At 44.8% G+C, this 27248-nt stretch overlaps 1 protein-coding gene and 1 pseudogene across 1 annotated transcript; one reads left to right on the top strand and one right to left on the bottom strand.

Annotated features, from left to right (window-relative positions):
- Gabrp (gamma-aminobutyric acid type A receptor subunit pi) lies at positions 1-27248 on the bottom strand. The gene is made up of 10 exons (XM_006978885.4): positions 27089-27248; positions 21849-21950; positions 20893-21011; positions 16534-16601; positions 15571-15788; positions 11704-11786; positions 6609-6746; positions 4783-4935; positions 3844-4031; positions 1-2397 (listed from the first exon to the last, which is right to left on the bottom strand). Exons 2-10 carry the CDS (start codon positions 21899-21901, stop codon positions 2095-2097), a joined length of 1323 nt encoding a protein of 440 aa, XP_006978947.2. The 5' UTR covers positions 21902-21950; positions 27089-27248; the 3' UTR covers positions 1-2094.
- On the top strand, positions 23466-24020 carry LOC102915778 (eukaryotic translation initiation factor 1 pseudogene; annotated as a pseudogene).

Below are 27248 nucleotides of genomic sequence, written 5' to 3'. Positions count from 1 at the left end.
TAGCTCATATGATGTATTTATTTTATAGTTTCACATATTTAAAATTGTTGTTATTCAATAGCTTACATGAGTCCTCAGTGAAGTTATATATATTTTAAACATTTTTTATAAAAATATCACAAATATGATTGAATCCTTCAACCGCATTTCCCGTCTCCTAACCCCTCCCCTTAAAGATGTGTATGACAGACATAAAGTATGAAGAGGTTTTACTAAGAACTCTAATGGTGCAACTACAGCTAGCTTCAGAGTATATTCCAGTGAACACAGAGAGTTCTGAAGTAGAAACAGTGGTTAAGCGCCAGGCAATCAAGTCATAGAAACTGAATCATGAGAAGTATCATGATGATAAAAAGGAGAGCCCATGGATGCAGCAAGTGAAAAGAAAGACCATCTGTAGGTCTGGTTTGTTTGAGAAAGGGCAGTTGAAGCTGCACATTCATTAGCAAAGGAGGCTAAAGGGCTGAAGATGGTGAGTCTTTGAAATAATTGAGACTGAGTTGGAACCAGGTATAGCTGAGTCCCAAGGAGCAGAGGGAGAGGCACTCACAAGTTCCTAGGTCAAGGTAACATTGGCTGAACTCAGAAAAGACAACTCAAGTGGATTGTGCAGCATGTCTTACAATTGCTCAGAGCATTCAAGACTGAGGGCCAGTGGTCTCCTGAGCATGTAGGATAAGCCATTTAAAGTAGTCCAGCTACTGGATAGCTCATCCTGGTGTTAAGGATAGGGATCAGGGATGAGGAGCTGGCAGGATAACCAACCCTGCAACTAGCCAGGCCCAGAACCAGGGTTATGGGTTGACGCACCCCAGCATCCACCCCATCTGCGATCTGCTGGAGCACGTGAAGGGACCGGTCCTGCAGACCCAAAGCTGCAGGATCTCCACGACACTGAGCAACAACAGGATATCCAAGGGGAGTCCAAGAGAGGGCCCAGCATTGATAATGTAGCAGAAACTGGAGGCCTGGAACCAGACTAATGATTCTTTGCAATGAATACTTGCAAGTAAAGATATATGAAAAAAAAGTTGTCCAGTTAGAAGGATTGGGGAAAAGAATCTGTACAAGACAAGCTACTTGTATCTGGGAAATAGGAGTCCTTATCTAATAGGTATCACTCCTGCCTGGTCACTGGAACATGGGGATGAAAGCTCCTCTTGGAAGGATGCAGGGGATCTACTACTGGCAAAGTGTTCCCCAGTGTGGTCAACACAAATGACAGGTTGACAGAGCACTCTAGTCTACTGGATACTTAGCCAGTATGTGAGTAAAAGTGATTAGAAAATAGACTTGACCCAGCAAGTCTTCATGGAAGTATTCTGTATTAAGAATCCTAAAGGAAGTTCCAAAACCTCCTCCTGTTTCCCTGGTGTGGCAAAAGAGTGTTTTACACAGTTTAGGACTACAGGTGTATAACAATAAAATAATGCAATATGTGTAACAGGGGTGTAAATTCTAGGAGTCCCTCAAGTCTGGGGAACCATATTAAAGGATTTATGTTTTAGCTTATTGGTCCAGTAATTTTATTCATCAACATTTGATTTCTTAATGGTAGGACTTACTGGAATTTGGGGACAATTCTTCTGTGTTATTAAGTAATACTGAGAACTCACCTGTTATTGAGTTGATGCAGTATGGTGACCACTAGTGAATTGACATGAACCCACATTTCATTTCAAGGAAAAACAAAAATTAGAAAATGTTGTTCCCTAAATTGGCAAGTATTCATCTTATAAGCATTTCAGAGATTTAGTAAATGCCATTGTGAATTCTGTAGAAAATAAACCCTTTAATATATATTTTTATGCAGTGAATGCAGACCAGGGACCCAGAGAGCAAAGAGCCCTGAGTAGGTTTGTGATCTTGAGTTCTGTGGGGATGTCTGTCCAAAACTGAAGAAGAAAAAGGTTGCTTTGTAATGATTCCATTATAGAACCCTGTTATTCTAGGACTTCTACCCAACTTAAAATAATCATTATTTTAGCCCATTTGTAGCTTTCTGGGCTAGAGGGTGTACACATGTCCTAGATTATCTTTAACATTATTATGTTATTCTTTTAAAGACATGGCATGCAAAAGTTTGATGACATCTCAAAAATACATATAGTATGCCCAGTAAAATACATTGGCTAACATAAAAATCAAAGGAAATAGTAGTTTAGAATACCGATCCACATTGCTGGGATTTTGAATTGTGAAATAATCAACAATTCTGCTGATCTTTTCTCGGAAGACAAACTTGAACTTGTCACTGGCTTTCATTGTCAAGTCACTATAGTTGACATTGTCACCAGAAATTTCAATGCTGGCAAAGCTGATCTTTCGTTTAAAGCTGGAGATGGAGCTGTTGATGATGTTGGTAATATTGACATCTTCTGATTCTTTCACTGTCCCCTGGTTCATAGAAAATAGTTAGCTTAGAAGACAGGACACAGTAATGTACATGGATGATACTGTGAAGAGCAGGGTGCTGTAAAGGTAGTGGATCTGGGCTTAAATCTCAATCGGTCTGTTACTCCTGGAAACTTCAGTTACTTAAATCCCTTTAAGACATGGTTTCCTTGTCTGGAGCATGATAATGATATTAATTGCTCCTTCATGAGACTAAGGGGAGGATTAGGTGACATAAATTGTGTAAAGCACCTAGTAGGTATTTGGTAAAGGTCTAGTCTGTTCCAGGGAGAAGAGATTATGAGAGATAATATAAAACCATTGTGTCATGTGATCTTTGCTACACACATAGAAACAGGGCGCTATGTTCCCTGCAAGTCTAGGGAATTTCCACTGTCCAACAAGGTGCCCATGACACAGAATGTGGGGTCTTGGCTGAGTTGCCTCACCACTTGGAGGACAAATTTCTCAGTAATAAAATAAGGAGAATGATGGTTCAATTTCACTGAGTTTTAGGATACCCAGAGAGATGTAAAGGATACAGCATATACTCCATAGTGCACCAGCATGGGGGCACATACTGGTATCTCCAGTAGAAGATCTTGGGAATTCTCCAACCCTCATTTATCATTCTAACAAATCTGAATTCATGTGTGTTATTAGGGAAGCCTACATGGAAGAAAACACATGAAATCCATATTCTCCTCTGGTCGCTGCACATGCTCTTTTGTCTTTGGTACTTGGATTGATCACAACAACCAAATACAATGACAAAGCCCCCAGCTCTTCTGGTTGCCCATATGCTCACTATTAGGCCCCTGAGGTCTAAGAGCACACTGCTTAGGGTGGCACTCTTCTGAATCAGATCCCTATCATTTGTTTGTTTTATGTTAGTTTGAGCTTCATTGTGCTAATGTCTATCAAATTTAGTTTTCAAATAACCTTGAGGTTCAAGGGGGTTGTAAAGAGAAAACAGTGCACCACACTGGGGCAATGAAGTTTTGGGTTAGAATCCCAAGGATTTTGTTACACGTTAATTTCTTCCATACATTTTCTTTTGATAAACTGCTACTTGTATAGTTTAAGAATATAAAACTGCATCAAAAGAATTAAGTAGTAATCACATATTAATCTGAAATGTGTGAAAGCTAAGCATGTCTAGCTTGACACTGGGCTTTTTCTTTGATATGTGTTCTTATGATTATACTTTCATGTTGCATATGAATGATAATTTTTTGCTAGAAAATTTAATTTTGACTCCTATTTTATCTGGTGAAAAGAGCAACCTTGGTTAAGGGACACCATGACTTCCAAATATGCCCATCTTAGTAGGGATAAGATTCATTAGAACAAAGTGAATCTGGGGATGGGAACCAAGCCCTGATCACCTCTTCAGAGCAGTGCATGGTCCAGGTGATGGAGCGTAGACAACACCCTCTAAATCCTTACCCTATCTTTGACTGCCATCTGCTGTAAGGAGCTGTAGTGAGCAACTGCGTACTCCAGTAAGGCCCCGAACACAAAGCTGAAGCAGATTCCCAGGTACACATCAATGGCCTTTATGAAGCAGTTGGTGTTGGGTAGGGATGTACGGGAGCCGATCATCAGTGTGGTCATGGATAACACAGTTGTCACTCCTGGGGGAAAAAGCAGAAGCTGTTCCATGCTGGTGTCCCATTGACCCCTCACCCCACCCCCATCATCCTCTGTCATCTGGCTGGGTGGCTCCACTCAGGAGCTGGAAAGATGGGGACAGGACTCACGAACAGTACAGATCTCATTTCAAAGAGTCTGTGACCCTCTGGAATAGAGTTGTTTTATTCATCTCGAATGCATGTAAGTGACATAGTTTTCTTTATTTCATTTCATTTCAATTTATCTATCTATCTATCATCTATCTATCTATCTATCTATCTATCTATCTATCTATCTATTTATTTATTTTGAGATAGGGTTTCTCTGTGTAGCTTTGCGCCTTTCCTGGAACTCACTTTGTAGACCAGGCTGGCCTCGAACTCACAGAGATCCGCCTGCTTCTGCCTCCCGAATGCTGGGATTAAAGGCGTGTGCCACCACTGCCGGGCAACATAGTTTTCTAAATATGTCATCTTCTGTCTTCTTTCAGAGATGGACAGTCAGTAATAAAGTAACTGACAGTGGACTGTTTACACAAGCTCACCTCATCTGTCACTATAAAACAAATAAAAAAATACAGTCCTCCTGATGTTATCTTTCTATCTCTGCATCTATTTTTCTCTCTGTGTGAAGGACTTTCTCAGGATATCAGCCCTTACAATGGCCCTGCAACCATCAGTGAAAATAATGATAGAATTTTAAAAAGCACCTGATTCACCTAGTTCTAGGAACTTGTTCATGGGAGCTTCTTACCAATGCAGGTTCTAGCAGGAACCGAATCAAGAGAGATCCAAAACGAAACCCAGGATAACACCACCAGGAAAGTGGAAGGGACATAGGTTTCCAGAATGAAATACAGGACGTTCCTCCGAAGCTCGAATTGTAAAACCAATCGTGTATAGTTTCCTGAGAGTTCAAACAAGAGGTAAGAAATTGTGTCTGTTCACACAGGAGAGGAGTTACCCAAAACACAGTCACATTAAGTCTTCTGTTACCAAAATCTAGTCAGCTATGAACTGCCACCAACTCTGAACTCTGGGTACCAAAAAGGACGTCAGTGTTGCCTGGCATGGGATTTACAGGGTGCTGTCACCTAACCCTCACACCTGTGTTTTTCTTCTTATGCCTTCCTTTATCAAAGCATTCCTTCAGTATTGTGAGCACCAATTTTCTCAACTTCCAGCTCACTAGACTGCGAACCCCAAGGGGGCAAACCCTGTGTCTTTCAGTCTTGCATTCACATGGTAAGTTGTTAATAAATACCTGTTTGATGAAGATTACTTAAGACAGTCTATTGCCTTCAAGATTACTGTAGAATAGGCCTATTAAATGTAATTTAATTTTTGTGTATATGTGTGTGCATGCGTGCTTCGTGTGTGTTTGTGGAGACCAGAGTGCAATCTTGGATGTTGTTGCCAGGCATCATCTACCTTTTTGTTTGAGACAGGATTTCTTACTGGCCTGGAGCTGGTTGAGTAGACTAGGTGCTGGCCAGTGAGCCTCAGACTTCTACTGGCTTTGCCTCTCTGGTACTGGAATTATAAGTGGTGTGCCCAACTTTTTTTTTCCCACAGTGGGCTCTGGGGATTGAAGTCAAGTCCTTCTTTTCACAAGGTAAGCACTCTATTGACTGAGCTAGCCATCCATCCCCAATAATTTATTTTTTGTTGATTTCAGAGGATAGTGCTTAGGAAATGACCTATGCACACATGCTGCCTGTGGGGGAATATAGACACCAGGGAGCCGTCACCTCTCCTTCCTGCCTTTCTTCTAGGCACAGTTTTGGCATACATTTAGCTTTTGAAGTCATCTAGATTCAACTAAAGTGCATGATAATGTTCTAAAGAGTATAAATATTGAGAAGCTGAAGCATTCCTGACTTGGATGAGAAACTGAGAAGAAAATGCCATTGTTTATATACAAAATCATGCCATTCAGAAAATACCTGTTTAAGCCAGGTATGGTGGCACATGCCTTTAGTCCCAGCACTAGGGAGGCAGAAGCAGACAGATCTACATGAGTTCGAGGCCAGCCTCATCTATAGAGCAAGTTCCAGGACAGCCAGGACTGAACAGAGAAACCCTGTCTTGAAACACCAAAACCAAAACCAAAACAACAACAAAACCCAAAATCTATTTAAAACCACCAACTCCCAAAGATCCAGCTCTCTACATGATGAATTGATAATTTCATGAATGAGGTGATCATGTGGTATTGCCACTGTCTTCTTTACCTGTGAATACTTTCTTAACTTCAATCTTCAGTGACCAGTGTACTCATTAGAAACATGAGTGGCTTTTTGTGCACAGGGGAGTGCTGCATTTGAACAGTCATTGGAAAATCCCAGAAGGTACCAGCTAAGATTCAGTGTTGGCCCATGGTCTCTAGCAGACCATGTCCACCCAGAGTGTAGAGTCCACAGAAGCCCAGGTTCCATGCCCGTCTCCCTTCCCTATTCCACACCACTACAGAATGCTTGCGCTCCACAGCAGTAGAGGTGGAGGTCATGATACTTATGATTCAGGTTGCAACCTTTTCTTTAAGTATTTTTATTCCATGTGATGGGTCACAAGAGTTACCTGTCTCCTGCTGAGATACGGTGACCAAGGTGAAATACTGTTGGATGGTGTACTGAGCAAGGCGTAGGCTTTCAAGCCCACGCACAGAATCGTTCCCTCTTAGCCAGGTGAACTCCACATCATTGCCATCGTATCCCCCTGGCAAACGAAAGTGAGTCAGTACAAGGTCAGTACAAGGATGCTGCAGACTTAGCCAGTTTGGGAAATGCTAAAGAGCAGACACAGCAAGAGCTCTCTGTTCTGATGGTACTAGGTCTAAAAGAGCATGCCATGCAGACGTTGGCTAGGGTTCTCAAGCACAGCAGGATGAGATCTTTTGCTAGGGCCATTTTTGACTGGTTGAGAAGTAGTTCTGTACTAAGCATTGTCCAAGCCTGGGAGATGATAGAAATGGCTTCCTTCACTACCGAATGACCCTTATTAAGCATGTTATCACAAAGAGACCCACATTAGAGTCTGTCTTTCAGAGCAGTCTAAGCTTAGATAATGTTGTCTGGGACTTTGGAAGGGGTCTGTTCATATTTCTCATTGGTATAAATGCAAATATAAAAAATCCTGTAACCGGCCACTTTGTGAATATCTGTCAATATGTGCTTTTGGTAAATGTTAGTTTTACTAATATCGGTTAGTGGTAGTAATAACAGTTACCTTTTATGAACCATTTATGTTGTCCCTTACACAACACACAACACACAACACATCTCTAATGTTCTCACAGTCCCGTAAAGTAGAAATTTCTGTGTTTCTTTAATTTTAAGACGAACTTTTGTTTTTACATTTCTGAAACTGTGATGGATCTCACCATCAATTTATGTGTGTGAAGTAGCACTTTCTCCTGTCGTACCTTAGACTTGAGGAATCATTTGCTCATTATATGTGAAAACTCTCAGATTTTAAGGGATTTCTTAACTTTCTCAGGGTAAAGGCAAGTAAGAGACAAAAGCCAGCACTGTGCCTCACTCTGGAAAGCTTAATCTCAAAGCCAGTGGATGGTGGTGATATAATGTAGCATCTATTACTTAGTAAGCGATTTCTAAGTGCCTTCCTTGCAACATTTTCATCTCCTCTAATCCTTGTTGAGAAGATGTGTTCATAGTTAATAAGCACAAAAAAAAACAGACCCAATTTCATCCATCACTAGGAAAATGCAAAGCAAAACCACACACTACTTCATACTTGTTAAAACAGCAATAAGAAGGAAGAGATGAGAAAAATGATAATGATATTGACAAGCTGAACTTCACTGGTGGGAATGTAAGATATACAACCACTTTTGGAAACAAAATGATTAATTAAAAACCTAAATAATAAATGTATCCTTTGAATCAGAATTCTATTCCAAGGTATTTACTTAAGAGGAATGAAGCGCTAGTTACAGAAGACTTGTATAGAAATGCTCACAGCAGCATGATGTGCAGTGACCAGATGAGAATAAACCAAAAGCCCACCAGCTGAAAAACTGGAAAGAAATAGTACTGAACAATCAAAAGGAATGAAGTACCGATAACATGCCACAGCATTCTGTGGGAAAAGCCAGATGCAAAGGGAACAGATCATATTGATCTTACTTATATCAAACGTTCATCAGAGACAAATTTATAGCAGCAGAATGCAAGTTAGTGATACTTGGGAGTTGGTGGCAGGAAACTGGGGTGATCACAATAGGCACAAGGGATCTCTTTGGGGGTGACGGGAATGTTCCAACAATGCAACCTGCCAATGGCTACACACCCTGGTAAGCTTAACAAAAACGTTGAATCACATACTTAAAAATGGGTGAATTTTATGGTGCATACATTATAGCTCAATAAATCTGACTTATACAGAAGGCAGCTCATTGAGCCAGGTACTGTTACTTTTTCCATTTCAAGGTGTAGGAAACTGAGACTCGGAGAGGCTTGTTAGCCAAAGTCATACAGGTAGTGATGTTGCCACATGATTCCAGACCTGTGATCGTAAACATAGACACCTTTTGCCATTTCTTCAAAGGTTACTGGGACCAATATTGTGCTACAAAGCATCATTATAGAAGTCAATATTTAGTAGGCTTTATGTTATGATGCCTGAGCTCCTTGAGCTCCAGATAAAGTTGTGGGGTTTTCTTTGGAATCATCCGAAAATGAACGGAAGCTAGCCACAGAAATTAGATCGGAATCCCAAAGTAATGAAGACATCTCTATGAAAAGGAGGAGAGCAAGTTTCTACCTGGGTACTTGGTTTCACCCCTAGGAGAGGCTCACAGTTATTATTTGCTACTGTCCTCTGTTCCTGGGTGAATTTAGGAAATTAAGATGATATCAATTCTTTTTTACTGGTAGTATATAAGAAAAAAAGAGCAAACCTTAGTGAGGTTTTTAATACCTAAATGCCTCCTAATAAGCATTCTGTGGAAGCCTCCTCTGCTCCTTGGGGATGCTGTCTGTGCACACAGAGTGCTGAAGTTTCTTGGAGAATCTTGCTCCTGGGATTTGGGGTAAGCCCAGCCATGACACATGGAGGGCAATTATTTCTATTGTGCTACACTCGAATGACTTCCCTTCTTAATAACCCCAAGTTGCATTCTGCCACCAAACGGCCACATTGCTTCAAGAAGGGTTTGCATGCACTGAATCAATCAATAGGATAATTAATCTGCCTAAGTCTTTAATTAAATGTGTACTTCCGAAAAAATGACTTCTTCTCATAATGGTTCTTCTCTCCTGGCATTGCCCACTTGTGCCCTTACATATAGAGTATCCAGTGGTCCTCAGGGCCTGTCTATAGTTATTTTCCACTTTGATGCCCTAATGAGTCATATCTGTGGAATTATTTCCCTATCACAGGTGCCCAAGTTTGGGGAATATTCAGAGATGCATACTAAGGAACAATGGCGATTGTTTAACAATCCAAAGGGATTGATTTGAACTACATCCTTCATTTTCCACTCTAGGAAATTCCCAGGTTATAATTTAGATGCTCATTACTTACAGCACTACACAAAGCTTTACATATACCAAGTAAGGTCCTTTACGTGTTGGAGGCAACTGCACGATACACATCAGTATTCGGTTTTTCTCCCCCAGGGCCTTTCACATGCTCGGCAAGCCCTCTGCGCCTCCCACCCACCACATGCTCCAACTCCTGTTTGCTCCTTCCTAACCTTTAACCTTTGCTGTGCTCCTTGTTTGGTACTGTGCCTCACTTTTTTTGTCCACTTAGCCAGCTAGAACTGATCCCTCCTCTGATTTCAGGTGGCAATTCCCTCTGGGCATCTCTGACCCCCTACCAGGTTTTCATGTTGCCATTACTTTTTATTATTACCATTATTCTTTCATAATTATTTTAAGTCCCGTTTTCTCTGTAAGGTGGTGCACTTCTTGAAGACTGGTGAATCTTTTATCTTTGTATCAAAAACATTCACCACAGCATTTAGCACAGAACAGGCATGTAGTTGTTGAATGGGTGAATTAACTGTAGGTAGGCAGATGGAACTCAACCAGCCATCCAGACTAGCTGGAAACTGTAGTGGGAAAATATGTAGAACTGAAGTATTAGACTGAGTCAAAATATTTTCCTTAAGACATGGGGGAAAGGAGAAACACTGGCCTTGGTCCTAAGTAACCGAAAGGAACTGGCATGGAAGAAGCTTCAGACTGCCATCTGATAGTCATACTGTATTTCAGCTTCACATTTGGCAGGATTGGGGAAGCCCAAACAAGCATTACATGCTCTCTTGGTCGGGGAAAACGGTGATTATCAGTCGGTGCTAGAGAACCTAGAAATCCCATACAATTGCTTCAAACTACATTAGGGTGTACTTGAGAGAAATATATAGCCCAGATCACATCCAAGCAAGCTACTGGAGCGATATCCCCTTGGGCCTTCTGGCCAGTAGAAAAGCTCTTGGAACTGTCAGACTCTCTTCCTGGGCTCCAGCCCCACCCACGGTTCCTGCTTCCCAGGTTCATTTAGAAAAATGCTAAATTGTGGTGAGCCTCAATTTCTATAATCATAAGGTAAGATTTGTTTGGAAGGTATCTATGAGAGTGCTTGGCACATGGATGCAGCACTATTTATCAGGAAAAGAGTCCTATTATTAATTACTATTTTCATGGTTGCCAATGGAAAAATGGTTTGGTCAAGGTGACCAGGGCAAAGGCAGATTGAGGTCATAACATTAGCTGTCCCTCCTACAGTCATTTTCCAACTAGCTTCCCTACTGCCTCTGCATAAGGAAAAGAAAACTTCTGAGGCCTTCTGGGCTTCAAAGAATAGGCTGAGGCACATTTAGTAACAAATGGAAATGGGTTTGATGAGGCCCAGGACGTCTGCATCTGGAGTTGACTTGGTTTTGGTAGAGCAATAGTGGATGTGTGGATAAAGGTCATAGCCATAGAACGATTACGAAGGACTCACTTGGAATCCCAGGCCCTCTGAGGATGAGTAGCCTGAGAGATGGCATAAATAAAGTACTCTAAGTTCTAAGTATTAGGAGCTAGCTTAGACCTACTTTCATCAAGATGTTTTTTATGAAATAGAAATACACATGAAACAAGATTCTATGGTTATGTAAGTCTGGGAAAGGATACACTCCTTGGAATTTCACATGAAATTAGATCTTGGAGGCTCCTAGAAGTTCTGTAGTGATGAAGAATGCTTTTATTTTAGGCTTTGTGGGCAATACAGTCTTTATCACAAATATTCAGTTCTGTTATTACAGACAGCAACCATAGACGATCTGCAAATGAGTGGCCGTCACTTTGCTATAATACAACTACTTCCAGAAATACATGATGGGCCAGATTTGTCAGAGGAATGCGGTTGGCTGGCCATGATCTACACATCAGCTATATTAAAGCATTTTCTTCAGTCATCTCTCTCACTCATGGCTCAAGATACTTGGTACTAGTACAGAGTGGTCCTCCCCAAAAGATGCAATGCTACACAGTTTGCCTTTGAGGAGAATCGGAATCTATCCGGAAGTAGAGGCGGAATGGATCAATCCATTGTGGATCAACACAAAGAAAGGAGGGTCACAGGGTATGGGGTACTCTGCAAAAACAGAGATGGAAGCCACCCAGAAAAGTCACCTGGGGCCTTCAGCATGTATACTCACAGCTCTCTAGCTGCAACTTGCAGGTCTGCGTGTCCATAGGATATTTAGACAGATCCATGTTACATGTAACAGTTGTTGTGATTCTAAAAAAAGAAAGAAAAGAAATAGACTCAGAAAGAGTGCTGTGAGGAAGAGATTGTAAGTTCCTGTTTCTTCCCGAGGGCTGCTCCAAGAGGACTTTTTCTCAGACTCTTACGGGGACATGTGGCTTGGAGCCTGCGTCCAAGCATTCCTGAGGTTTTCTGTGCTCAACAACACTCGTCAGATCCAGTTCAAGCTGGATCCAGACTGGAAGAAGCTGGAATGCTGGCAACTCAGAGGCAAACACCCACAATATTACAGAACAGGCTCATTCTCCAGTGTGTTGAAGATGTCTTCAAAACATTGTTTTAACTTTATTCAGTTTAAGTGTTTAAGGGCATTGGGTCCTTTGGAACTGGAGTTAGGAATGGTTGTGAGCCACACCATATGGGAGCCGGGAACCGAACCAGGTCCTCTGCAAGAGCAGCAAATGTGGGCTGAGTCATCTCTCCAGCCTCTGGAGAGGCTTTTTTAAAAATTCTAATTCATATTTTTCATAAAATCTATTTTGATCATATTCTTTCCTTTACCCCAACCATTCCCAGATGATCCTCACTTCCTACTCACCCAACTTCCCATTCTCTTTCTCAAACCTCCCCAACAAACAAACACCTAACCCCAAACCAAAATGACAACCACAAAGTACACAGAACAAAACAAAACAAAAACCCATGTCACCTGTTTTTTTATGGGCCAACAACTCCTGAACGTGAAGCCTACTCTGAAGTATGGTTGGTATAATGTCACTCCATTAGAGAAAAATGATTTTCCCCTTCCCAGCAGCTGTCATTTACAGATGGTCAAGGGTGGGACTTCGTGCCCACTTCCTCTTTCTGGAGATGTTTTTGCGTTTAGGCTTTCAATGACAACCCCTTGTAGGTCTGGAACAGTGATCACTGGAATTGTTTAGGCTCACAAGGCTCTGAGCAGCACAGCTGGGACAAGAGTCCTGATCTCTTTGCTCCTTGATGGGATCAGGATGTGGAGAACCCAGAGGGCACCAGGTACTACAGCTCACAGCTCTTGGATTCACCCAAGGATGTGCAATAAGTCATCAGTGAAGTCCGCACAGTGGAGATTTTAAAAGCCAGGCCTTAATCTTCCTTTCTTACATTCATACATTTTTTTACTAGGTTCCTGATTTATTAAGTACAGTGCTGGGTACATCTAGGAGGCAGATGTGTTTGTTCATGGCATGGTATCCAACTTGATGAGCTCTGCATCCACTTAAGGGAGACAGAGAAAAGCAACCACTGGCTACTGGTTGCTTACTGCAAGCCAGTGTCTGTGCTGAGGATGTCACTTGCATTAACCCTTTGAATAGCTCTATGATATAAGAACTGCTATTATTTTTATTTTGTTTTTGAGGAAACTGAGGCTCAGAGGGCCTAGTAATTTGTTCAAGTTCACAGAGGTGTTTAGTGGCAGCACTAATCCCAGCACTCGGGAGGCAGAGGCAGGTGGATCTCTGTGAGTTTGAGGCTAGCCTGGTCTACAGACTACATTCCAGGACAGCCAGGGCTACACAGAGAAACCCTGTCTCAAAAACCAAAACAACAGCAAGAAGGAGTCTAGTGGTAAGTTGTTTGTCAACTATGATTCATTGGTAATTCTTACATTCTTGTTTGTTTGTTTATTTGGTTTTGTTTGTTTGTTTGTTTTTTGAGAGAGGGTTCCTCCATGTAGTTTTGGTGCCTGTCCTGGAACTCACTCTGTAGACCAGGCTGGCCTCAAACTCACAGAGATCCACCTGGCTGGGCCTTTTGAGTGCTGGGATTAAAGGCGTGCGCCACTGCAGCCTGGCAATTTTTACATTCTTACCCAGGCTGTAACACAGAATAGATGCACACCCCCCCTCCCCCAAGGTACACAAGTGTATATGAACACACCTGTGTGAACAGGTTCCCACGGAAGCATTGAAATATGTAGATTGGGAATCAAAGGAGAGTTAGGTCTCTTGAAAGAGGAGTTGGGGTTTGTACTGGCCTCTGTAAAACTCAGTGTTGCTGAGGCATGCCCAGAAATGCTATTTATTGGTTAGCTCAGTCTTTTCTTTGTAATTTTAGGTCTTCCTTGTTATTAAAGGTTAGTCTGTTCGTATTTACTACTTGATCTGCTCCCCAAGGACTCAGGGAGCCCAAGTGTGGACAGCTCGTGCATAGGATAAATCATCTGTGTAGGCTGCCTTAGGCAGCACTCAGGGAGCCTCTTTCTAGCCAGCCATTGATGGGAGTCTATGCAATGGAAGGAACTTTAGGCCTTGGCAATTCGTGGAGGTGGCCTGTAGCTGCAAGTAGGTAGGCTTTGGGACACGTGCCTTGCTTCTTTGTATAAACATGTCTCAGACAAGCAGAGATGTAGAGATACCCTGCTCCACAGAGCCTCATGAAAGACAAATTCCTTACATAGACTTCTCTGTTTGCTCAGGTATTTACCCTTGTCATCTTTTTCTCCTCTCCATCTCCCTCTTTCTCTCCCTTCCTGTGTGTGTGTGTGTGTGTGTGTGTGTGTGTGTGTGTGTGTGTGTGTATGTGTGTGCATGTTGGGAGTACTTGTCCATGTGGGTTAGTGTGGAGACCAAGGGCTGGTGTTGGGATATCTTCCTCAAAGACTTTTCCACCTTATTTATTTGTGTATATGTATCTGTATATTTGTTTGTGTATATTTTCACATCTGTGGGTGCACATGTGAGAGAGAGAGGGTGTGTGTATACATGGAGGCCAGAGGTTGAGTGTCTTCCCTAGTCACTCTCCACCTTATACACTGAGGCAGGGGCTCTTAGTGAACCTGGATCTCACAGATTTGGGTAGTTTAGCCAGACATCTTTCCTAGAGATCTCTGTCTCTCAGAGGCCGAACCCACAGGTGGACTGCATGTCTGCCCTGCATTTTAGTGAGTGGTAGGGCTTAGAACTCTAATCCTCATGCTTGGGCAGCAAGCATTTTACTCACGAAGCCAGTGGTCCTCACCTTATTATCCTGTTCTTTTGAGATTTGGTCTCTCATAGAACCTGGGAGCTTGCAGCTAGGGCTAGACAGGATGGTTAGTAAGTCCCAAGATCTGCCTGTCTCTATCCCTCAGCACTGGGATTTTAGATGCAGGCCGCTAGACTGTTACACTGACGTTGGGACTCTGCCCTCAGGTCCCCATGCTATCTCTCTTGCACCGTTTCTTCTTTTTCTGCTAACTTTCTTCACCCTTAAAGGTCCAGTTCTTAGCCGGGCGGTGGTGGCGCACGCCTTTAATCCCAGCACTCGGGAGGCAGAGGCAGGCGGATCTCTGTGAGTTCGAGGCCAGCCTGGACTACCGAGCGAGTTCCAGGAAAGGCGCAAAGCTACATAGAGAAACCCTGTCTCGAAAAACCAAAAAAAAAAAAAAAAAAAAAAAAAAAAAAAAAAAAAAAAAAAAAGGTCCAGTTCTTAGTCCTATGAAAGCATATTCTAACACCATCCCTAACCATTAACCTATGCCCCAGCTTGGGTCCTGGCACCCAATACTTCTCTTGTTTACATCCTGTACTCTCAGGAGCAGGCATGTCTTACTCAGCTTTTCCTTCGTATACTGCATGGGGCCTGACACAGAGCAGTTGCTCAGAAGATGCGACTGTAGCCAGGCTGTACTGAGAGAAGTCCTTATGAGTGGTGCTGGGGTGTAAAACAGAAGAACTTGTGAGGAATGGGGGTTCAGACTGGCCCTTTGGTACTGGTCAGAGTACCCAGGATATTTGTGTCTTTCCTCTTATATGTGTTTTTTCCTCCAATCCCAGAGTCCCAGACGCCTGCTCACCTGAGTGCGTACAGGACTGTGCCGTTGGAGAAGAGGCGGATGAGCCTGTTTCCTACCGTGACTTCATGGAGGAAGGACTTCTTGGACTCCACAATGTAAGTGTCTGGTACCCAGAGGAACTCCACGAGACGGGCGTCTAGAGTGAAGCTCTTGTTGCCTTCGAACACCAGCCGTGGGTCTGTCCAGCGCTGCCGGAGGTATATAGTGGCTGTGTAGTCCTAAGAGGAAAGTCAGAAATGGAAATGGTACGCAGGAGTAGGAAGACGCCAAAAACAGAAGAAAGGGAGTTAAGTTTCACTCCCCTCCCTCGCTTTATATGTACTTATTATATATATATATATATATATATATATATATATATATATATATATATAATTAAGTTATTGGTGTGGCACTTATCTGCAGCAATGCAAGAACCAAGTGCATTATGTGTTTTAGATAATAACTCCTACTGCCAAGGCCCACTTTCAAGACCTTCCTTGGCTTACTTGACATAAAAGCTCACACTGCCTGAGAACACAGTTTCCATTAAACTGATGGAGGTTTTGGTGGGCAAAATGCCTGGTTCCCCAGGATTTACCCATCATGCCTCAAGGGCCCTCTTGGCAAACTGCCTTCCTCCCGGCTTCGTCTTTTGTGTGGCCTCTCAAGTTGGTCATTAGTTTGTTAGTTTTCATATGGGTCCCTTTCTCTGAAAGACCATGTGAAGTCCAGACCTCTGGACTGTGTTTTTTTCTTCTTTTCCTCATTTTTTATTTCTCAGTACATTATATTCCTCACTTCTTTTTCTGTTTTCCCTCTTCTAGGCCTTTGAGTGATACCTGGGAAGCCTATTGTGTAACTGTCTTCACCTAGGAGACAGAACTCTGGCATCTGCCATCCTGTTTCTGAGTAATTTGAAAGGACATCACCATCGAAAGCAAGGGGAGGGCCCGTGGTAGAATGCCACTGGGTAACAATTACCATGTTACTCTCTGAAATGCTAGAGATGCTTGCGATGTCCAGAGTCAGTGCTATCCGAACTGGGTCACCTGAGAACGAAGAAAAACCAGAGAAACGTACATAGAAGCACAAACACAAGTCCTCCTTCCAACCACCCGTTTCCATCTCCTACCCTACTTCGGGGGTCGGAAACAAAACTATTAAAAATTATAAAAGCAATATTCATGTATTAGAATTATTTAAATAATATGAACTATAAGAATAAGAAAATTAATTTTCTCTTCCCAGGAGCAACCATTCAGTATGAAAAATATACACAAATACACAGGGACATCATGATTCATAGGAGAGGCCACACGATCATTAATTAATGGGTATTTAAAATATTTTAAGATTAATTTACTTATTTTGGTGAGAGAGAGAGAGAGAGGAGAGAGAGGAGAGAGAGAGAGAGAGAGAGAGAGAGAGAGAGAGAGAGAGAGAGAGAGAAATGTGTGCCATCCCCTCTGTGGGAGTTGGTTCTCACCTCTACTCTGCTTTTAAGGCAGGGTCTCTCCTTATTTTGGCAATGCACAGGAAACCCAAGGCTATCTGGTCTGAGAGCTACCGAACACTTCGTCTATCTCCACCTCCCATCTTGCTGTAGTAATGCCAGGATTACAGAAGCATGTCACTGTACCCAGCTTTTACATGGAGTCAGGGAGCAGAACTCAGGTAGTCAGGCTGCGTGCGTGCGTGCGTGCGCGTGTGCGCGGCAAGCACTTTCACCTGCTGGGCCGTCTCCCTGGCCCATTCATGGGTATTTGAAAGAGGCTGGTGGTAAAGCATCCATTCCTTCTTATGTGGAAGATGTTTCCTGTGGTGCCTGCAGGGGGCTGGCTAATTGTGTAGAGTGGGGCCGAGATTTGCTCATGTGATTGCACACAAACGACTTTCCTTTCCTCTGCTTAAGGAAATTTACCAAAAGATGGCATCGAAGACTAGTGTCAGCTAAGCTCCTGCTGACCATGGACACTTTCTTCCTTTACTCTTTGGCATCCTAGTGTTTGAGAATGCCAGAACCACGTCACCATGGTCGATCTTCTGCACAGACTTTGGAAAGCCTCAGTCCTGGCGTTTAGGGACTCTGAAAGACTCCACTGAGAATCATGTTTTGTTCTGAAGACTGGAGTGCAGGGGCCATTAGTTTCAGAAGCCGGTCAGGCCAGGCCAGTCCATCTCTTTAGACTGGAGATGTGGAAGAAGCAGATCTCAGCTCTGAACTCTCCTAGCTCTGCCATCAGGGGTAAGTTACTGAGTCTTCTAGAGCATTTTCTTTTTCACCTGCCAAAGGGTGATGGAGGGCCAATGACATACGAGGCATGGCAGTGATTTAGCCAGTGAGAGCAAGAGGGAATGCATGCGAAGTGTCCGCCTAGTCCTTCCAGGAATCTCAGAGTGGTTCCCTGCGCACAGCTTCCGGTATCGTTCCTGCCACGCTTTGACACATGCCCCATCAGTGGTGTCCCCACTCCTTCTCACTGTCTCTGTAACCCCAGCTGATGTTGGGGGAAGGGACAACTTGTCTCACCCAGTTAATGGATAAAGCAGGTCTCACGGGCATTAGATAGCTGAGCTAGCCTCAGGGAACTGTGGCAATGAACCAGGAAGAGAGGGGGTGGGATTCTAAAGACACCAGAGACACATCTAATCATCTCATTGGTCAGAATTAGTTAAAGGAACCCAATAATCAAAGGATTAGTAATCCAGGAAAACCAAGCTACAGAACGCAGGCAGGAATTTGGAAATGGAGTTTTAGATACAATGCAATTGAAAGGAAGGAGTTAATGGTTAGTGGGAAACCTTTGAGGACAGAGTGGAAGAGTGTGGTGCTAGGTGGCTTCCTGCCACTCAGAGGAGCAAAGCACGGCATCGCGATGAGTCTGGAGTCAGAGAGAGATGGTTCCATGTCATGCCACAGTGTGACCTCACGCACATTGCTAAACCTCTCTGTGCTGCTTTCCCCAGTGTTAAATGTAACCCGCTGCTACAAATTCCCAATGTTTATCCCCTTCCAAACTCATGTGGAAACTGAATTGACCTAACAGTGTTAAGATGTGGGAGCTTTCAGAATGATTAGGCCATGAGGGTTCCAGCCTCATGAGTGGGGTTGGTGCTATTGGGAAGGGGCCAGTCCAGCCCTCCCTTGTCTTCAGCCTCTCCCCTTCGTCCGTGTGATGACATGGCAAAAGGCCAGCATTTTAGTGCTGAACTACAAGCCCACGGATTTGGGTTTGTTACACATTGCCCAGATCCAGGCATTATGTCATAGCTGCACAAAGCAGGCTGAGACGAACGCCTAGCATAGAGGACTGCGTGGGAGAGTGTGAAAAATGGTGGGTCCCATTGGTTGACCTCTCTGGGGAGTGCAGAGTTGAAAGCACACAGGAGCTCTAGTCCCACTGTGTTTTTTGCTTAGTTTCCCCATACATCGTATAGTCCAGTTACACTCGGCTGTTTTATGGACCAGAGTTTGTTTTCATCCCTGGGAACCATACAAGTAAGCTGTGCCACCAGAGGGCACCTTTCTCCTAGGAAAAGGTAAAAGTCCTGGGCAGTGCGTGTGGTGCCCACTTGAGAAAGCTTTTGCTTTACCCAGCTTAGTAAATACTATGGAGGAAAATACTGGAGGTTTTTGTCTTTCAGGGACCTCGACGGCCAAGAAGTTGGGTACACAAACATGACAGGAAGCAAGGGCACAGCCATTGACCCATAGGCTGACCAGCAGGACAGGCTCCTTTAGGAGATGGCGTGCACAAAGTCACCTTGCGTGGTGGTGTGCTTCCTCTCCTTTTAAGTGAGGTGCCTCTGCCCATTCACCTCAGATGGAACTGGGCCTCGCATTCCCTCAGGCCCACCCTAGGTGCCCTGTTTTCAGAACAGCCTCCCTACCCAACATCCCTGCTTCTGGGTGGCCTGTCATTGTGCATACCTGAAGAGTGATGTACTGACTTAGTTGTTTGGGGTTTGGGAGGCAAGAGAATTTGATCTAAGCAAGCTCCTTAGACTCATGAGCTTATTGTTAGTGTGTAGTCAGGCCCGGGAACCCAGAGCTTGTGGTGGCTCTCTAGGTCCAAACTGTGGGACCAGACATTGCCCAGATCTCTAGCGGAGCTGGTGAGATTGCCCAAGGATCCTGGTGACTGCACTCAGGACCTGTCAGCAACCTTGTTCTATCTAACACTGTAGAGATAAGTGGTAGTGTGGACGTCAGCCACCCAGAAACCCAAGCATAAGAGCACACGGAGGCGGGGGTGATCCAAGATGCCCAGAGGCAGAGGCCTCCTCTGCGGGGCAGCTTTTCTCTGGAACTCCTCAGTGGCCTTCCCTAGTGCATTTCCATCAGTACTTCTGTCCAAGACACCTCTGTCTAGGCTTCCTTGCCTTTCTCTCCTCACCTTGTGGCCTGAGGGCTCTTCCAGCCTCTCTCCCACTCTCACTCTTTACAGTCCAACAGATACCTCGGAGAGGCAATGCCCCCTGGCATCTGACCACCAGTGGACCTGGACTTGCACATTGTCCTTGATCTGACTAGAGACTGCCACCATCGGAAGAGAGAAGCAGGAGGGACAGGGACGTAAAGCTAGGTACGGTATAACAGGAAATGCAGTGATTCGGGGAGGGGGTGTGTGTTCAAAAGAAGTGGGTGGGCTGTGGAGGAATCAGGGAGAGCCTTTCAGAGGGGGACAGCCTTTCTCTGAGACACGATGGAAAATTATGTTTCTAGAGAGGCAAGTTGGAGGAGTAATTCAAGAAGGATGAGCAGCCTCTGCATTGGCACAAAAGCCAGAGGCTAAGGATGCTGCCGGGCGTTTGGGGGCCATAATGTGGAACACTGTGGAAGAGGGAGGATGACAGGCAGACAGAGGCTGGACTGAGAAGGGCCTGGAATGCCTGGTAGGTTGCTGGTCATAGACCTATGTTCTGAGCTGGCAAATGATCCAGGAGGCAATCCAGGTGGAAATGAGGGGCGAGCACTGTAGGTGGCAGGCTACAGGCAGGAAGGCCAGATGGAGTAATGCTGATAGCACATAGTGAATTCCTGGAACAGTGACCATCGAGATAGGGAGAAGGAAACGTGTGTGGCAGAGGTTGCCAGAGGCCCCTGCACCCACCACAGTGGTGGAGGGAACACCTGTATCTTGCAAGTGGAGAGGTAGAGTGCTTTCTTTAAGGTAGCATGAAAAATCACCGGTGTGTGTTCCTGTCCATCCTTCCCACTCCCTAAAACAACTGCCGATCAGGGGGTGGTGTCAGCAAGGCCTCCTGAAGCCCTCTGCTGCATTTTGTCTCTGTGCCTGTCCTTTTGAACTGATGATCTGGTCACAAAGGATAACCTACCACCAAAATTGGGCCTGAGAAATTTGTTATATCCTGCAGTGAGGTTCTCAAAGCCAGGCAAGGAAAGCTTGTCACTTCTGCTGACCTCCACACTGAACTGGTTCCCCTCGATGCACGTCCTGGAAAGCAGAATTGCTTTTGTTGCTATGTTGTTCAAATATTGATAAACATAGATAGACATGAACTTGACAGACACCCTCCCCTGAATGTGTGTGTGTGCATGTACACACACACACACACACACACACACACACACACACACACACACACACACACAGTGCCTTTCCTAAGGAGAAATCTCTTACTTTCTAGCTAGTGAGTTAGCATTTCTGTTTTCTTACCCACTTACTATAGATGAAACTCTCATGATAATTTGGCAAGCCTCCAAGTATATTATTTATTTATTTATTTATTTATTTATTTATTTATTTATTTATTTATTGTGTTGTTGTGTGAGTACATGCACAGGCATGTGTTCCTGCACACTCACATCAGATGTCTTCCTCTATTTCTCTCTGCCTATTCCTTTGAGGTAGGGTCTCTCCCTTAACCTGGGGCTCAAGTTTTCTTGGCTAGGCTGGAAGACAGAAATCCCCTGAGATCCTCTTATCTCCTCCCTACTTGGCAGCTCCAAAATTAACTGGCATTTGTGTGGATCTGGACTCTGGTCCTCATGATTACACAGTAAGCATTCTTAACCACTGAGACATCTCCCCAGCCTCCTTACACCAAGTGTCTTATAGAAAAACACAAGTCAATCTGTCTGTGGCCACTTTAGAAACTTTTGTTCTCTAAAATAGAATGAACCACAGAAATTATATTGTTCTGGTGTTTCAGGGAAATGAAGGGACTGGGTTTTGGCTTGCCATAAGTTATATGGAAAATGCTATAAGTCCTTCCATCATGGCCGTACCAGAGTGGTTCTCACTGGGCCATTCTGGGGTAGCACCACTCACCTTTGAGAGAGGAGACTCAGACACACAAAGGCCAGGTAGAGGTTGTAGCTCATGTTGACGGAGCTATCCACACACACACACACAGATTGAAGGAGAAATCACCTGGGGAGACAGATGGAGCAAGGTGAAAGGGACAGTCCAAAGGTTCACCTACCTCCAGTCCCGCTGTCTTTATGAGTATTCAGGCACGGTATTTTCCCAACATGCATGGGGAGCAGCCTCTTTGTACATCTTTTCATATAGCACCTGCTCCTTGCCCATCATCCAGGTACACCGTCATTTGGGAGCTGATATTTTTAACCCACCCCAGATATAGGTGGAGTCCTTGTCTATACAATGGTCCATCAGAACTAGCACCCGTAGCCAGTCTGGGGCTCACATTTGTCTATATCTGAGGAGCCCCAGACTGTCCTTACTATGTCCTTGTCCCCACACCTCCAGCTCTACATTCATGTTGACCAAACCAGACACTGTCTTATTTAGTTCAGGGTCCAGGCTTTCCAGGCAGATTGTGTTCTTACCTAATCTTTCCTGTGTATAACGGGTGGGCTTATCCCTGTCTCATTATAATGAGGAAACAGGTGTGTGGGAATGCACACAATACCTGTGAATGCCAGAGGTGAGCTTTCATCTGGAGCTGGCTGCCTTGTCCCTTGCCTCCGGGACCAGCAACAGCTTATGCTTTCTTTGGCCTGAAGATGCTCCCCACCCTCATAACCTCCCACACCCGATCGACAGAACTCTGAAGCCATTCAGCTTCTGTGTGCCAGTGTGTACAAGAGGACTATTGAACAGCATGCTCCTCAGGCCTGGCTTCCTCAGCTGCAGTCACACATCTCTCAGAGAGCAGGGACAGCTAGCAAAACAGCCTTGGGCCTGCTAGGCTGGTGGCATGGCAGGGTGGTGACCTCAAGTTCAGGACCCTTCCCAGGTAGCCCACTCTGGGCATCTACTTCTTCATGCTAACCCTGGTGAGTCTTCCCACTTTGCAGAATCTAAGCCATCTAGAGCTATGGGTCAGATTCAGCCATCTATTTATTAAATAATATGCTGTTCACAAAGCCAGTATCTGCTTATTAGAGAAATGAAAATGTTCAGAAGTTCATTAAGTCAGAAGTGTATATTATAGCCTATGCTAGTTTTATAATTTTATTTATTTTATGTGTACGGGTGTTTTGCCTGCATGTGCACCATGTACACACAGTGCCCATGGAGGCCAGAAGAAGACATAGAATCATTTTGGAACTGGAGTTACAGATGGCTGTTACTTGCATGTGGGTGCTGGGAATGGAACCCAGGTTCTCTGGAAGAGCAGTCAGTGCTCTTAGCCACTGAGCCATCCATCGCTCCTGCCTTAGTGTAGATTTACAGATGGGAACAGACACGTCCCTCTGGTGTGGGGTGTTGAGAGTCAGGGCAGTTGTACATGTGTAGAGGGCTCAATCATACTATAATCCTAGAACTGCTTTAAAAAAATGAAGTTGATTTAAAAAGATCTATCTCAAAAATAAGGACGTGCCAGTCACTGAGCCGCCGCTGAGGACTCAGCTGCCTCCCCATCGAGCCCCCTTGCTTTCCGATGCCCCCCCCCCCCCCCCCGCAGCCGCCTTCCGCAGGCCGTTTCCACCGAGGAAAAGGAATCGTATCATATGTCTGCTATCCAGAACCTCCACTTTTTCGACCCCTTTGTTGATGCAAGTAAGGGTGATGACCTGCTTCCTGCTGGCACTGAGGATTGTATCCATATAAGAATTCAACAGAGAAACGGCAGGAAGACCCTTACTGCTGTCCAAGGGATCGCTGATGATTACCATAAAAAGAAACTAGTGAAGGCGTTTAAGAAGAAATTGCCTGCAATGGTACTGTAATTGAGCATCCAGAATATGGAGAAGTAATTCAGCTACAGGGTGACCAGCGCAAGAACATATGCCAGTTCCTGATAGAGACTGGACTGGCTAAGGACGACCAGCTGAAGGTCCATGGGTTTTAAGTGCTTGTGACTCTCTGAAGCTTAAGTGAGGATTTCCTTGCAATGAGTAGAATTTCCCTTCTGTCCCTTGTCACGAGTTTAAAAACCTCACAGCTTGTATAATGTAATCATTTGGGGTCTGCTTTTAACTTGGACTAGTGTAACTCCTTCATGCAATAAACTGAAAAGAGCCATAAAAAAAATAGGGACGTGTTTAGTCCCTTTGTTGTTTCTTCTTGTTGGCCTCATACCTCAGATGTTTCCATTGCTAACCTTTGTTCTTATCCCCACATACACCTATATGTACAATTACATGCATCTTTGCATAAAAAATTAAGAAGGAAAATTGGGGTGCTTTCTTCCTTTTGCTAGTAAGTGTAAATGGCTGCTATCTCTTGACTACTTCATACTCATTTGCCTGAGATAACTAAACCTCTGCAGTCTTCACAGGTCTTTGAAGTAATTAAGACTATTCTCACTTATGAAGGAGAGATCTGCAGCTTTGAGAGGCAGAGACAAGTCCCAGGGTGACACAGCAAATAAGGGTCAACTTGAATGTCAGTAGATGACCCCAGTCCTTCCCTTAACCCCAGCAACATGAAATGCGCTCTTCCCTATGTCGGCCACACCCTTCCATGTCAGCTTCTGTAGCTCTGCCTCCCCAGTTCTTAAGACACGACATAGCTCATACCATGAATGCATAAACATTTGCGTGCCATGTGTCCTACCTGTGAATACCAAGTTATTTCTGAAGTTTTTACTGTTATAAAGTCAGCACTCTCTTGGCATATAAGTTCTTATATACTCTATCCTGTTCCTGTTCACAGTGGAATAAAGGAGGCTGGGGCAGGGGCTCTAAAGGCTGATAAAGAAATGGAGGCTTGCTCATGGCCATTGGAACCCACTCGCTCATCAAAATTACCAGCTATAAAACCAATGTTATTAAATTTCTGTGACTATATTCATAATTTCTTTAGTGTTTATCCCTGGTCCCTATTCCTCTCTGTGCCCCCAGCATCAAATTTAAGATGATCCATGGGAATGGCTTGCACACCCTCCATCTCTTTATTTAACATTTTAAAGGTTGAATGAGCTCCTCTTAGAAGCCAAACACATGACCAGCAGAGGTCCTGTCTGATGGGAACAGAGGTGTGCAAGCAGAAAAAGTGTATGCTCCATCAGAAGGGTGCAAGCCGTAAGTCACACGTCCTGTTCCTTCCCTACATCAGAAGCCCAGGCAGCAGGATGGTTGGTGTAACAAGAAAGCGAGTCACCAACTCCCCTCAGGAGGATGCTACAGGGCCAGGGTGGGGATTGCAGGCGTTCATTTGATTCTGGCAGAGCGTGAACTTGGGAGGCTGGGGCCTCTAGAAACTGATAAAGAAATGGAAGCTTGCCCCTGGCCACTGGAAACCACTCAGACTCAGCCTTTTCCCCAAGCCTTTGGTATCTGCAGCTTCTTCCTAGTGTGACTTGAACTGGCCCCGTTCTCGTTTAGGGAGATGCTTCATTCCTTTCACCTTCTCTAAGAAACTGCCTTTGATCAAGTACATCTGGGAACCATTCGGTCTTTATCTTCAAGCTTGCTTTGAAATAGGGATCTCCTGGTGACCAGTCCTGCATTAGGAAGATAGTATTTGCAACATAGGCCTCAGAATCTCCTCCAAGGAATCCCAGACTCTTGAGTGTGGCTGCATTCTCTCTGCTGGCTCTGCAGGGGGATGAGCACACCTCCTTGTAAATGGAAGAGCAATGGGACGCCACATGTGTCATTCAGCCATTTAACCATCTTAGATATCTGATTTAGGAGAGGCATCTTAGATTTGTGGTGGAATTTGCCTTGGATCACACTGCAATTAAGCAGCCACTCTTTGAACCAGCATTTCTCGAGTCCTTGATCTTTATCAAGGTCAAACCTGGCATCACTTTACTATCACAGTCTTCATGAGGGGAACCCACACCACTAACACCTTCCTTGGCTTCAGCCTGACACAGAGAACTCAGAACACACTGAAAGAACTGAGCACAAGAAAATAGCAGTGAGTTGGAAAGAGGCTAGGGTGTGACATGCTTGGGCACACTTTGTGATGAAGAAAGTCCCCAGTTCCCCAGACTCAATGGGATCACATGTGACTCTGCTCCTTGTGTCAAACTCGCTGTGGGGATGGGGTGCTGAAAGCCCAGTGGGAGCCCCTAGCCCACGCAGCTGGCGAGCCTCTCTCCAAATCACTCTGTGTCTACTTGCCTTGGTGGAGGCTCAGGCCCCTCTCTTGGATATGGACACTGAAGTCTGCACTGAGAGGTGGTCATGGACCACTAGAGGGCAGCTGGAGATTCTGAGCAGTCCCACCCCCTCACCCCCCAGCCTTCAGCAGTTGCACCCAAGAAGTGGGTGGGAATTTCTTGAGCTGGGGCAGCCTGTGCACTCTTGCACTAGCTGGGCCTCTCTGGCTGAAACCTCATCTTTATTTGCAGAGGAGAGTCTGGGCTTTGGAGTTAGAGGAAAATTAGTCATATTTAAGCTCTCAGCCTCAGTTTTCCCACCTGACAAAGGGGCATAGACACAAACAATAAACACGGCTTTCCATTCCCCTCTGTGTTCTATGTCTCCCACTGGGGATTCAGTAACCTCACTCGGATGAAAACAAGGCCGCACTGAAGCTCTTGCTCCCATACCTGACTGTGACCTGGTTGGCACCACTCACTCAGGACAGGAGTGTCACTTAGGAGGCCAATGGCATTTTTTTCTGGACTGGCTCTGAGAAGCAGAGGTGAGTCCCATGGGGATTCCCGCCTCCATTCCATCCCATAAACACGGTGAAGCCCGAGTGTGTCACACCTCAGCCCCCTTCATACTCATCACTGTTCCCTCGCCCCCAGTCACTTCAGCATGTTCAGAGTCATGTGTGGGGAGGCAGGCATGAGGTCACGGTGCCCTGGGTCCTCCCCAAGACAATCCTCGTGCCTGTTGGTGTCTCCTGGCAGCAGAGAGACAAACAATGTCAGCTCCAGTACTAGACATGGGGAGCTCTAATCTGGGCCCTTCATCTGTTCTTGGGTGGTTTTATTCCTCCCTAATGCTAACTTTCTGTGTTCCAACAGGGAGTATCATGCTATACTGTAAGACCTGAGGCAGAATTAGGGCCCAGAAAATTCCAAGCCTGCCTCCCTCTCCACCCCCACTCCCACCCTCATCCATCCCAGCAGGGCTCACATCTGGAGCTCCTTCCTGCCCTCTCTCCAAGTACCAGGGTGGCAGCAGTTCCCTTACCGGACAGCTGTTGAGGCTCTGTTACGGCAGGTGCTTCAGGCCCCCAGGCAGCACTCTCAGGCAAGGCATACTCTTTTGGGTCCCCAGGTTCCTTTCCATCTCAACCCTGACCCCTTGGATGTAGGAATGCATCCACTCTCTGATGGAGTGGCTCTCTCTC

Source organism: Peromyscus maniculatus, chromosome 8, assembly GCF_049852395.1.
Source record: "Peromyscus maniculatus bairdii isolate BWxNUB_F1_BW_parent chromosome 8, HU_Pman_BW_mat_3.1, whole genome shotgun sequence".
NCBI lineage: Eukaryota > Metazoa > Chordata > Mammalia > Rodentia > Cricetidae > Peromyscus > Peromyscus maniculatus.
Note: the sequence above shows the minus strand (reverse complement) of the source record. Positions and strands in the feature narration are given on the sequence as shown.